We start from the raw sequence: 14,119 nt of genomic DNA, 5'->3' as shown, positions 1-14,119 counted from the left end.
GCTTGAATGAAAGTGGGATAACTGCTGAAGGAGAAACACTAGATGAAGAATCATCCTCCCACCAAGGGATCCAGGACTGTTTACCTCTTTAGATTAGAGGAAAAACTAGGGCATGAAATCGAGTAGGATGACTGGGGGGCCATACTATGGCTGTAATAGCTCTTTGAAATTTCCCATGCAGACTAATTCCACAACTCTTTATTCCCCTCCAGTTTGTTCATCACTTTTTTACTGACCCACCTGTCAGAGGAAACCGATTCTCTCTCTTTTTTGTTTTAAAATTGTTCATATTGTGGTGAGCATGCGGCATGATGACAGTCAAAAATAGCTTGTTTATTTCAACTGGTGTCTTTATTGCGACAAGCACGGAAACAGACCAGTGACGGGGAGAGAACCCACTCAGTCACATACAGATGGGGGATGTGATTACCTCGGTTACAGTCAGGGAGACCCCCAAGCACACACATGTGAATATCTGTAACAATAAATGAACCTGAACATCCCACACAAGCATCTTAAAGCAAGAACAATAAATCAGACTGGCCTGTAGGAATACTGAATCGGGCTGTTGACCATACCTCACCCACCCCTCCACCCCTGGAGTGCAACACTACCCCCATCTGAGGGGTCAGCTGTCCACAGCAACCTCAGAGTCCCCAACAAAGTCCAAAAGTACAGGTTGTGGTCAACGCTACCGTCTGGGCACCGTGGTGTGTCTGTAGCAACCTCCCTTCCCCCCCCGCCCCCCATGGGAGGCAATGTTTGATGAGGCAAGAGGCAGGGCACCCAGAGTGTCACTTCCTTCCTTCAGCCTCACTGGGTTAGTGGTGGCCGAGGGCTGACACCGTGCCAGCTGGTCCTGGTGCCTTCCACTGCTCGGGCACCCATAGCTGGTGTACCACATTGGAGGTGCGCTCCAGGCCCCTTCCAACGGCTTGCAAGCTTGGGGGTGGTCCCTTCTTCTGGGTGGGGCAGTAAACCCATACTGGGGCCCCCACTGGGTACTGCTGCATTGGCACCCTAGACTGGCAGTCCGACCCTTTCTAGGGCTGCATACGTCATAGCAGTGCTCCAACAGCTCCATGTCCTGACTATACTCAGGCCAATAGAAGTGTTTGTGAAGCTTGTCCAACATCTTTGCGATCCTGAAATGGCTGTGCACCAACCACAGCACTGTGGCACGGAACCTCCGAGGGACCACTAGCTGCAGGAGATGTCTGTCGCCGTTGGAAAGCTGTCTATCACACACCTCCAACATGCCCCACTGAAAGAATAGGGCTTTGGTCTCGGCACCTAGAGCAGAGACCTCTGCCCACTCCGGCCATTGGCCCACGCTCAGCTATCCCATCACCTCAGCCAGCAGGGGATCATTCACCTGCTCACTGCGCAGCAGCTGGTCAGTGGTGGGGAGGTCTACCTCGCTGCCGGCTGCCACCTGAAATGCCGCCACCTCCGCTTACCCCCGAGTTCTTCTGTGTTACCCCAAGTTACCCCAAGCTCTGGGCCGTTTGGGTGAAGAGCAAGACTTTTGCGTGGACTGTGTGGCGGAGGGTATCAGATGCTGTGTGTTGGTGGCCACGGTGGGGTGTGTGCACTGTGGTGGGCCGCTGTGAGACCAGTAGTGGCTGTTGCTGCCCCCTGCCTGGTCTGCTTCCTGGAGTTGCCTTGCTGGAGAGCCACGGCATCAGTGCTGAGGTAGTGTGTACAACCACACGGGAGTCCCAGTGGGACAGCAGGTCCAGTCCAAGGATGCAGAACCCTCGAATGTTGGCTAACCACACCTCGTGCTCCACTGCATTCCTCCCCACTGCGATGCGCAGCCATCTCTTCTCTCTCATCACAGCACAATCACCGGTGACCATAGCTAACTGCACCACCGTCGTTGTCCACCCAGGCGGGAATGGCTGGTCCGTGTTGGGGAGGACACCAGGGCAGATGATAGTGATAGTTTACCCCAACACACAGCATCTGAAATCCTCCACCACACAGTCCACGCAAAAGCCTTGCTCTTCACCCAAACGGCCCATCTGGAGAGGCAACAACAGCGGGATTCTGCTGGAGGTTTCAGGCAGGGTGGCCTGCTCGGCATTTCCCAATGGCTGCGCTGGGCTATGGCACTGGGCAGTCCCTGGCCAAATGCCCTGCTCTGGTGATCAGAGATCGCTCCATGGCATGCGGTGGGGCTGGCGCAGCACTGGTCGGACTTGTCGCACAGTCTCCCCCTCGTCAGCTTCCTCCTCTGTCTCAATGACACAAGCCTGAGCTCACAGCGTGCGGGGCAACGCTGGAATGCCTTGGGGTCTAAAATTGCTTCTGCCCTCTCCGCCTCTGCCAGCAATGATGGTGATGTCAGGTGTAGAGGGCAAGCTCTTCCTGAGCCGTGGGGGGGAACTGAGGGTAGCCATGCCAAGCACAGTGGCGGATATCTGCTACGAATGCCTGCAGCTTTTCTCCCACATGGTGCCGTCTGCTGTCCTGTTCTTCCCTTATTGCTTCCTCCAGTGATCTCTGCTTGAAACGCCGCTCCAGCACCGTGACGAGGTCCCTGTAGTCTGGCTGCTCAGCCGGGGTTAGGTCGAGGAGACCCCACAGGGCATCCCCCTCCAGTGCCAGGGCAAGGTTCACTGCCGTCTCAGTGGGCTCCACCTGTTGTGCCACCCAGCATGTTTGACTTGCACCAGGCGAGGCTCCAGGCAGCTGGTACCGTTCTGTCTGGGGAGCTTCAGGGTGGACTTTGTGCTGTTAATTGTTGTGGCCTCTTGTTCCAGCAACGTCCTTGGTGCCTCCCATGTTACCCGTCCTCCCATGGCTGCGGAGTCTTGGCTTCCCTGATGTGGGCTAAGAGGGAGACGGGTGATGTGCTCCATCCTATTCCCTGGTGTGGGGAGCCTGGGTGTGCCAACTCTGTTGGGGTTCTCTGGGAAGACATGATCCATGGTCAAGTTCCTGGGCATGTTAACTTCTGGCTTTGCTATAGATGGGATTATGATGCCAGCAATCAAACTGTCCTCAAGAGGAGGTAATTATTTCATCTTGTCAATGATTTCTGGTCAAGATGATGCCTGCGAACATCAGGCCTTCGATCAACATCTTCTGGATAGATCATGAAGCCATATATCACACTTCTTTTATGTCTTTCACATTTGTCTTTCATCTTGAATGTGCTTCTGGAACTTTTCGAGCCTGTGATTTGCAGATTGGAGATTGTTGGTGATTCAGTGCTCTGCAGTCTCTGAAGAGATCCCGGGAAGCAGAGGCAGTGTGCGGAAATCTTGTGGTGAGAAGGCTGTGAACAAAAACTGGGTATGGAGGTAGAACATTCACGTCCTGCTGTTAAATTTGAGCCTTCCCATTAATGACATTACTCTCTCAATTTCCCTGCCTGTCTCCCTGTAAGTACTGAGGCCATTGTCTTTTCAGGGTTGTTTTTTTTTTGCTGATGATTTTTAGACACCACACTATTTGAAGGATGTGATGGTGTTGAAGAGGGTCCAGAGCAGATTCACCAGAATATTGCCTGGGATGGAGCATTTCAGCTGTGAGGGGAGACTGTACTTCCCATTTTCCTATTTTCTATTTATGATTTAGAATTTAAATTTTTAATATTTACTAATTTTAACTATTTTTAATATCTTTAATATTTAATATTTGTAATCCAGGGAGTGTGAAGCGCAGAATCAAATATCGCTGTGATGATTGTACGTTCTAGTACCAATTGTTTGGTGACTATAAAGTATAAAGAATATTTTCTCTGTAACAGAGAATTGGGAAATCACATTACAGACATGGTGAAACTGTACCGGGAGAAGTTGTGTGCAGTTCAGGTCACCATACTATAGGAAGGATGTGATTAAGCTAGAAAGGCTGCAGTGATCGTTCACAAGGAGGTTTCCTGGACTGGAGGGTGTGAGGATCAGGGAAGATTGGATGAGCTTGGCTGTTAACCCTGGAGCAAAGGAGGCTGAGAGGTGACCTTATTAGGGCAGGGATTCCCAACTTGGGGTCGATGGACTCCTCCATTCATGGTGGAGTTCCATGGCATAAAAAAGGTTGGGAAGCCCTGTTATAAAGGTTTATAAAACCATGAGTGGCATTGGGTATAGGTACAATGGATTGTCACAGTGTCACAGTCTTTGCCCCAGGGAAGAGGAGGCTAAGGTGGGGTGGGGGGGAGGAGGGGAAGGAATTTCACCCAGGGTTCTTTTCATAAGTTGGAAATAAAGAAAGATCAGTCCGTAGAGGATGATCACAGAAGCAGCCATGATGGGTGAGTGAGCAGGACTGGGAGGAGCGGTCACCTGCAAAGGCCAGTTAATCTGCTTATGTGCTCGCAGCTCAGCTGTTGCAGCTCGGGAGTTGCTGCTCAGGAGTTGCAGCTCGGGAGTTGATGGTGGAGTGCAAAGAGAAGGCATTTAGAAAAGCTTGTTTCCCTCCAGCAGAAAACGTTTGCAGTCTCACAGCAGCACAAATAAATCCAGCCCACTGTCAACCTGCTCCAATGTTGACGCTGTTTCTCTTCCCTCAGATGACAGATCACCTGCTGAGTATTTCCTGCTATTTCTGTTTTTGTTTTAGATTTCTAGATCAGCATTTTTATTTGTTTATATGTTTCTGACTTTTTGCAGTCTTATGACACTCATCCCTGACTTAAGGAACATTGGCTGAATCACATGTCTTTTCTCTCTAACTCCTAAAAGCAGACAATTATTAATGCTTGCTGACTCTGTTGTGATTGGCAGCATGTCATATAGAAGAGAGTGCAGCAAAAACTGAAATCCGTAACTTTCTTTAGCTGGTTTGTTTTGAAATAGTGCAGGGAGCAATAACCAGAGAGACATTATAAACTCTTGTTGAAGGAAAGTAAATGCAGGTATCTTTGAACATTTTGAACATAAATCTTCACAGGAATCTATGTAGTTATTTATATGCATCCACTCTCATACCACTAATGATTGACACCTGTATCTCAGAATAGCTTACTTACTGCCAGGTTTGAAGTTTGAGAGTTCAAATTCCATTCTTGCCTTGAGGATACAAATTTAGGAGGGTACTCGAATGCTGTTCTGAAAGAATTCCAGGTGATTAAGAATACCACCTCTACAAACACCACCCCATTTGCTCCCTTCTATTTTATGGCACAAACTTGAAGAAGAGTGGTGTGTTAATCCTGTTCTTCTAGGCCAATACTGATCTATCAGTCAAGATCACAAAGACCCTGTCAAAATCACAGAACCTAGCCCAGGGCTGGGTTCATAGTCAACTGACTCCCATACTCCTTTAAACTTCTGAGACATGGATTAAATATGGCAGGTATATCAAAGAGATACCACCAATGTCATTTCTGTTCCATTGGCAGAATAAGCAAACTAACATCAGTCTCATGTCCAACGCTAAAGCCGCTGACATCAAGGGTCTAATTAAACCCAATCAGCTCCAGCGAACAGTGGACATTTCCATTCTTCCCATCAAGGTCCTGAAACAGATTTTTTACTCTGATCTCCATCGTGGCAAGAGATTACGAGGAAGTCAACAGAGGAACTTGAAAGACGTTCTCTAAAGTTCCTGAAAAATATTTAAAATATAATCTCATCCATTTGTAGCTATCAAAATGGCCCATAGTCAATCAAAATGTTCTGGGGTTTTGTTTGTTAATTCGTTATGTGCCTTGTCTTATGGTGTAGGTGATCATGGTCTTTCCTTGACCATGATTGTTCTTGGCAAATTTTTTTTTTACGGAAGTGGTTTACTATTGCCTTCTTCTGGGTAGTATCTTTACAAGACAGGTTTCCCCTTTATCAATGTTCTTCAGAGATTGTTTGCCTGGTGTTAGTGGTCGCATAACCAGGACTTGTGATATGTACCAGCTGCTCATACAGCCATCCACCACCTGCCTCCATAGTTTCATGTGACCCTGATCAGGTGGCTAAGCAGGTGCTACACCTTGCCCAAGCGTGACCTGCAAGCTAGCGGTGGGAAGGAAAATCTTACACCTCCTCCAGTAGAGGCGCATCTCCACTCCACCACCAGGGATAGAGAAGGACATAAAAGAGGTGGGTGAGCAGTATTGTTAATCACAGATAGTATCATAGTTGCATAAAGGGAGGTTGTTATAGCGAGGTCATCTGCTGAGTCAGTGGGGGTGGAAGTCTGAAACAGGGAAGGAACAGTCACTCCATTGAGAGTATTCTTTAAGCCCCCCTCCCCCCAATAACAAGGACACTGAGGAGCCGGTTTGTTGGCAGTTTTTGGAAAAGCACAGAAATAATGGGGTTTTTGTCATGGGTGACAAGTTATTCCCTAATGTTGATTGGCACCTCCTTAGTACAAGAGATATAGATGAGACAGAATTTGTTAGATGTGTCCAGGAGGGATTTTTGACATAATATGTGGACAAGCTGACTAGATGAGAGGCCACACATAATGTTGCTAAACAAGATAAGAGTCCATGTTATTATAATAAGATGCTAACGTAGACGGAAGATTGGCTGACTGGTAGACGACAAAGAGTGGGAATAAAGAGGGCTTTTTTTGGTCAGCAGCCAGTCACTGGTGGTGTTCCACAGGGGTCAGTATTGCATCCACTACATTTCACATGATCTGGATAAGAGAATTGATGCCTTTGTGACTAAATTTATAGATGATCCAAAGATAGATGGAGAGGTTGGAGGGGCAAGTAGGGAGGTTGCAAAAGAACTTCGACAGATTAGGAGAATAGGCAAGGAAATGGCAGGTGGAATCCAGCATAGGAAGGTGTATGATAATGCACTTTGGTAGGAATAAAGGTGTAGATTAGTTTCTAAGCTGGAAGTAAATCCAGAAATCAGAGGTGCAAAAGAACTTGGGAGTCCAGGTGCAGGATTTCCTAAAGGTTAACTTGCAATTTAAGTTGGTAGTAAGGAAGATAAATGCAATGTAACATTCATCTCAAAAGGACTAGAATATAAAAGCAAGAATGTAATGCTGAGGCTTTATAAGGTATAGGACAGATCATATTTGAAGGTTTGTGAACAGGTTTGGGCCCCATATTTAAGACAGGATGAGCTGACTTTGGAGTGTGTCCAGAGGAGGTTTGCAAGAATTATCCCTGGAATGAAAGGATAAGCCTGTGAGGAGTGTTTAATGGCTCTGGGCCTGTACTCGCTGGAGTTTAGAAGAATTGGGGATGGATCTCATTGAAACTTAGCGAATATTGAAAGGTCCAGATAGAGTGGACATGGAGAACCTATGAGCAGATAGCACAGCCTTAGAATAAGACATCCATTTAGAACAAAGATGAATTTCTTTAGCCAGAGGGTGGTGAACCTATAGAATTCATTGCTGCAGACATGTGGGTATACTGGGTATATTTCAAATGGAGGTTGATAAGTTCTGATTAGTCATAGTTTCAGAGGTTATAAGGAGAAGGCAAGAGACTGGGATTGAGGGGAGACATAAATCGGTCATGATCAAATGGCAGAGAACGTTAGATGGGACAAATGGCCTAATTCTGTTCCTATATCTTATGGCCATTCTGGATCTAATACTAGGCAATAAACCTGGTCAGCTGACAGATCTTTTGGTGGGCGAGTGTTTTGGAGACAGTGACCACAACTCTCTGACTCTTACGTTACTTTGGACAAGGGTAAGAGTAGATGGTACAGGGAAGTATTTAATTGGGGGAGGCCTAATTATGGTGCTATGAAGCAGGAACTTAGGAGCACGCATTGGGAATAGATGTCCTCAGGGAAATGAACTATGGAAATGTGGAGCAACATACACAAAATGCTGGAGGAACTCACCAACCAGGTAGCATTGATTGAAAAGGGAGAACAGTCAGCATTTCAGTTCCACTTCATCCTTCCACTCCTCCCAAAACTCTTCTCAAGTCTTGCTGAAGTGGCTCAGTGAGGCAGGGTGAAGGAACCACGGTTGACAAGAACGGTGCAACACTTAGTCAAAAGGTTTACAAAGCAAGGATCAGATAGGGTCTTGAGAGTTTTATGTCAGAGTCTGCAGATCCCACATTTGTATCATTGACCAGCTCTGAACCCACATAGCAGGAGGTGATATTGAGCTGCCTTATTGAATCACTGCGGTGCATTCGGTAGGGTATTCCCATAGTCCATTGGAGATATTTACATGCAGCAATGATGATGGAACAGTGGATCATGAAGGTGGTTTCCCCACATGTATAAAATTCTTGTCTTTATTGGTTATAAAGGCTGTGGATTGGGGAGGTGGATCAGAGTAGCTTATGAGAGTAACATCAATGACTGCAACAGGAAAAGAAACAACCATTTCTCCTCTACCACCACCCTCCTCCGTCTCCATCTGGCAGTACTGATCCTCACTCTCACCAGTTTTTCCTTCCACTCCTCCCAGTTTCTTCAAACTCAAGGGGTTGCTATGGGCACCCACATGGGCCAAGTTAGGCCTGCGTTCTCTCTTGCTACTTGGAACAGTCCATGTTCCAAGCCTTCCCTGGTAATGCTCCCTAATTCTTCCTGTGCTACAATGATGACTACTTTGGTGCTGCTTCATGCCCCCATGCTGATTTTGTGAATTACATCAACATTGCCTCCATCTTCCACTCCGCCCTTAAATTCACTTGGTTTATTTCTGACACTCGACTCTCCCCTTTCTCCATCTCCGGGAGCAAACTGTCCACGAACATCGTTTATAAACCAACCGATTCCCTCGGCTATTTTGAGTACACCTCTTCCCACCCTGTCTCTGGTGAAAATGTTGTTTTCTTTTCTCAGTTCATTTGTCTCCAAATAAGGCTTTTCTTTCTAGAACTTCAGAGATGTCTTCCTTCTTCAAAGAATATGGTTTCCATTCTTCCACCATTGATGCTGCCCTCACCCACCTCTCCTCCATTTCCAGGATATCTGCGCTCACCCCGTCTTCCTGCTGCCTTAGCAGCGATAGTGTTTCTCTTGTCCTTACCTACCACCCCAAGAGCCTCAGCGTTCACTGTGTTGAGCAGCACTGCTCCATCTGCCAAAAGTGGAATGTACTGGTGGCCACCCAATTTCATTCTGTTCCCCATTTCCGGTCTGACATGTCGGTTCATAGCTGCCTTTTGCCATGATGAGGCCACTCTCAGGGTGGAGGAGCAACACCTCATATTCCATCTAGGTAGCCTCCACCCTGGTGGCATAAACATAATTTTTTTTCCTCTGGTAATTGTTTTCCCTTCCTCCTCCCTCTTCTTCTATTCCCCACTCTGGCCTCTTAACCCTTCTCCTCAGCTGCCTATCACCTCTCCAAGGTACCCCTCCTCCTTCCCCTTCTCTCATGATGCACTCTGCTCTCCTATTATAGTCCTGCTCCAGCCCTTTACCTTGCCCACCCACTTGACTTCACCTCCTAGCTCATCCTCCTTCACCTCTCCCCAAACCTTTTTTTTTTCTGGTGTCTTCCCCCCTTCTTTTCCAGTCATGAAGAAGGGTCTCAGCCTGAAACATTGACTGTTGATTCATTTCATTAGATGCTGCCTGCCCTACTGAGTTCCTGCGCTATTTTGTGTGTGTTGTTCTGGAGTTCAAGCGCCTGTAGAATCTCTTCTGTTTAACAGAAAAAGAATGTTTAGTGTTTTGATTTCAGAACCAGTTGAATTGGCTATATTTTCAGGGATTGTGTTGCAGGTTTTTGAGTGTTGTGCTCATCCAGGAAAGTGAAAGGTACTATATTGCATTCCTGTCAGGTCTTGTGGATAACAAAACAAATACAATAGGTCTGAAGTGCATCAATTCCTTCAGGGAAACCACCTTCCAATCTAGATTTGGATTTTCCCTGTGGCTATCTAATTGATTTTCTTGTCCTTTCTAACATCTGAACGCAATAGTGAAGGAGCTAGTGACAGTAATACCTTTGCATGTTAGGCACACACTGATTGGAACTAAAGTGTTGCAAATGTCACTTGCCTGTTATCAGCCCATGACTGTTACATAGGTTTGCTGCATGTGGACATGGGCTGAATCATTTGTTGTGGAGTCATGAAAGGAACTGAACATTGTGCAGCAGTTAGTGAACATCCTTAACTCTACCTGATGATAGAAGGAAGGTCATTGATGAAGCATTTGAGAACATTGAGCCTCAGGTTTTGTTTCAAGCAATTCTTGCCATGATATTCTGAGGTTGGCATGATTTGCCAACCATGCTTATTTTTTACTTGTCAACAAAAGGTTTCAGCCCGAAAGTCGACTGTATTTTTTTCCGTAGATGCTGCCTGGCCTGCGGAGTTCCTCCAGCATTTTGTGTGTGTTGCTTAGATTTCCAGCATCTGCACAATCTCTTGTGTTTGTGATGGAACAACGCTGTCATTTTCCTTTGTTCACAGTATGACTAACCATTATTGTTATCCTCTTCAAGCCCAATGACTTGTATTTTACAGGAGATACTTGACTCACTCAAATGCTGCTTTAATGTCAAGGGCAGTCAATATCATCTCGCCTCTGAAATTTAGGTCTTTGGTTATGTTGGTCCAAATATTATGATGAAGTCTGATGACATATAAAACTGGCAATAGTGAGCAAGATACAAACAAATTAAGAGAATGTATAGGCTATTTGGCGCTATCATTTACAAAGATCATGGCTGCTCTGAGTGCAGTCTCAACTCCACACTTAGGCTAATAAATAAATGCCTCTTGACAGCACTATAAGTAGGACCTTTCCTTATTTTGCTGATATCAGAAGGTGGACTGGTGTGGAGTAATTAACTGGATTGTGTATTCCTACATTTTGTGAAGAAGATATAACTGGGTAATTTTCCACATGGTTGGTTAAAATGTTTTTTAAACAAAGCATCATTTCCTCTTATGTCATGTGAAAAAATATGTGCAGTCATAATTTAAAATATTTAAGGTTTGAATGAAAATGTTGAGTAGATTAATACCAATATTAAGACAATGCAAATTGATTTGATACAAATATAACATATATTCAAATAATAACGTCGCATGTTCATGCTACTTATTAATGTGTGTAAATTCCATGCAATCTTTTGCTTAGTCATTGCTGAATAAATATTGCATATATTGCTCTTAATATTCTGAGGCAGCAATTATAAATAAAAGTTTTATTTCTCATATAATTAAAATCACTGTTAAGTATTGCATTATGCAACATATCCTCCCACTTAACCAATAAAGATATCTCCTAATGGTAAGTATCAGCCTGAATTCTTGACAACCTGAACTAAAAGAAATAGCATCTACAGTAAGTTCATCGCTTGGCATAATATGGCCATCAATCACTCAGCAAAAATGACACAGGTTGAGTTTTAAAATAGATTAAATTTCTTGCCCATTATCACACTGATGATTTCACTACAGGAGCTGAAGTTTTCAAATTTTGATAATTTAGTCTAAGTTGTATAAAATACGTTTTGTTCATCGTGTAAGCATTACTTTAAAGAACAAATCAGATGAACAGAATAAGAAATATTAAACCTGTTTTACTAACCTGTTTTCTGTTTAGAAAAGGGAAATATCACAGCTATTTCTTCTTCCAGGTCTGTACCCAGAGTTGATAGTGATCCTGATTTAGTTCACATGGAAATTCAGGACAGCAGTGGAGGTAAAGACTGGCTAATTAATATCATCTGTATATTGTTGGTGAATAACTATATGCTGTATGATGTGTACAATGTCAAAATAAATATGATAATTACATATGAGTTTAATCACTGATTTATTAAAAAGTCAACTTTGGAAGAGCAACAGCATATTAATTTGTTTCAGTTAATTTTATTGGCGGTCATTGTGGGGGAGAGTCTTGAAATTACACAGCACAAAATATGTACAATGGTATATGACCAGAGCAGGTACAGGCACATTGCCTGCTGTTTTAATCACTCCCATATGGTCATGTTCAAATAACTCAGTTTCAAGAGTTTAGTTTGATTGTGCAGTATAATGTGTAAAATGTGGGGTTCTAGATCGCTTTCATTGCTTGTGTGGTCCCAATGCATTTGCTAACTCAAATGCCCAACCCAACAGCTTTGTTAATCATCACTGCCACTTACAGTAGTCCCTCCATGCAGATTTGTTTTGAATCAGGGTGATTGATAGCAGAAGCCATTTGAGTAAAAAAGCAGTTCTGCAGTCAAGTTTCTAAATATTTGCTCTTAGAAATGAACCAAATGCCACATTAATATTATGAGTTCAATTCTGGTAGGGTCTCTCACTTCAGGTTGAAAAATGTGAAGGATAATGGAAAAATGGTCCCAAAATTAGTTACAGGATTAGTCCTGGACTTTCCCAATTCCAGGATCAGCACTGAAACCTTAAAGAGGTTGCTTGCTTGTCTTACACTGAGAAGCTGATGGCTCATTTATGAGATTTATATCACATGTGTCTTACAGCACTGCCTCTGGTGACATCTCAATTTCAGTTCCAGACTGCCTGGAGAGAATCAGTGCATTGCCTGACCTCCTTTGGACACAACAATGGGAAATGTATACGTACTATATCCACTCTTTAATGAATACCAATAACATTTGATTATTGTTATTATTAACAACATGAAAATGTTTTAAAGATGTGTGAAATAATTTGCATAAAGCTGGAATACTGTAAGTCTGGTTACCTGTAACCAGGGGACCCCCTGTACATCCGACTAAGACAATTTGAGTTAACAACTACTTTGATTTAACTATTAGCGTTTCATTAACTGCAGCTATGTTTGAAAAATAATTGATTTGATGATTAATGCTTACCTATCCGATGAAAATTTTTGTAATTATAATCATTGCAATAAATTCAATTGATGCTTCTTAGGTTAATTGTTATTAAGAAGTTATTTTATGGAGATGAAAGAAAATAATATTAGTCTGCGGAAGTCAGTCTGATTAAAGCAGATCAGTATTTTGCAAGACAATAATAGTCTGAAACTTTCAATCTATAATGGACCTCTGAAGGTACAGTCAGCAAACCTGCCAGAATTGCTTCTAGGGTGCACAGTGCAATGGTGTACATATCACTATACCCACAGACAGCTTCAAGCTGTGCTATATCCATTCATCACTGATCCCTTTATTTGTGAAGAGAAAGATATCTATGGTGGTGTTTTTGGGATGCTAAGCTACTTAACAAGAAACTGAAATGCAAGCTGCCTTTTCACCTTTTTGATGTAATTTCTTAAAGTGACATGTTTCAATTTAAAAATGTTTGTTGAAACTTTTAGATGACAACAAAATTAACAGTGCAAACTCTCTTGCTGCTTGAGTGTTGAAACATGGATATTAAAAACAAAACTAGTCAGTGTTGAAAGTGTTTTAAACTAGGATTGCAATAATTGTTCTTTGCAGGGCTTTGCAAAGCAAATTTGAAAGGTGCCTCCAAGCTCCGTTCGGCAGTTATCTGAAAGCCAAACACTGCTGGTACTGGAAACCTTACATTCTACTAGAAAGCTGCAGGATGCCAGTCAGCATCTGTGGGGGAAGGCACAGGAATAACATCTTTATTTGATTATCTTTCAGTAGAATGCTCTTTTTCTACAGCTGGTATATTTTGAGAGCTAACATGTATTGTTTTTTTCACAGCTTTTCTTTATATCACCTGCCAAATTACAAACTGCACAGAAAAAGCTCTGAAAACCCGTTTCCCTGGAAATATAGACCAGAATTCGCTGCTTGTCAATGATGACTACGTTTTTGTTCGGGTAATTACTTTGCATAACAATTAATAAGTACCACTTACTGAATCAGGTGCAATACCAAGATGTGTTTGCAGAATTGCAAGAGTCTGTGTAAGTACCATAATGAAGGAAAGTTCCTAAAGGTTAGAAATGTGCCCCTTCAGGTGCATTATTTATCTTGGCAAGAGCAGAGATGTAAAAAAAAATACATATTGATGTGAAAAAGCACTGGTTCTGCACAGATCAGGAGTATACAGCAGATACACACTACTAACGTTGCCCTTGTTCAGTGAGGTGTCTATACAGTAGAGAGAAAGTATTGAAATACTAGTTTTCATTACTTTCCATCAAATGCACTAATCTAATTCAAGAAATCAAGTGCAGTGATAACCCAAAATTATGTTCTCTTTCCAGGAGTGTTTGTCGTAAGAATGGATCAGAGAGCCTAGTCCATTCCACATTGCAATTGTTACCTTGTTGTTTCGTGTTTTTAA

General features: G+C 43.6%; 1 protein-coding gene across 3 annotated transcripts in view; it reads left to right on the top strand.

Moving 5' to 3' along the window:
* sorcs2 (sortilin-related VPS10 domain containing receptor 2) overlaps positions 1 to 14,119 on the top strand; it is a 738,192-nt gene that overhangs the window by 515,730 nt on the left and 208,343 nt on the right. For all 3 annotated transcript variants that reach the window (XM_063046317.1, XM_063046318.1, XM_063046316.1), the window contains exons 6-7: positions 11,500 to 11,564; positions 13,531 to 13,649. In XM_063046317.1, the coding sequence (XP_062902387.1) occupies positions 11,500 to 11,564; positions 13,531 to 13,649 (184 nt within the window). The remainder of the gene's footprint in view (positions 1 to 11,499; positions 11,565 to 13,530; positions 13,650 to 14,119) is intronic.

This window comes from Mobula hypostoma, chromosome 4, assembly GCF_963921235.1.
Source record: "Mobula hypostoma chromosome 4, sMobHyp1.1, whole genome shotgun sequence".
In the NCBI taxonomy this organism is placed as follows: domain Eukaryota; kingdom Metazoa; phylum Chordata; class Chondrichthyes; order Myliobatiformes; family Myliobatidae; genus Mobula; species Mobula hypostoma.
The sequence above is the reverse complement of the archived record's forward strand: the minus strand, read 5'-3'. Positions and strand labels throughout refer to the sequence as shown.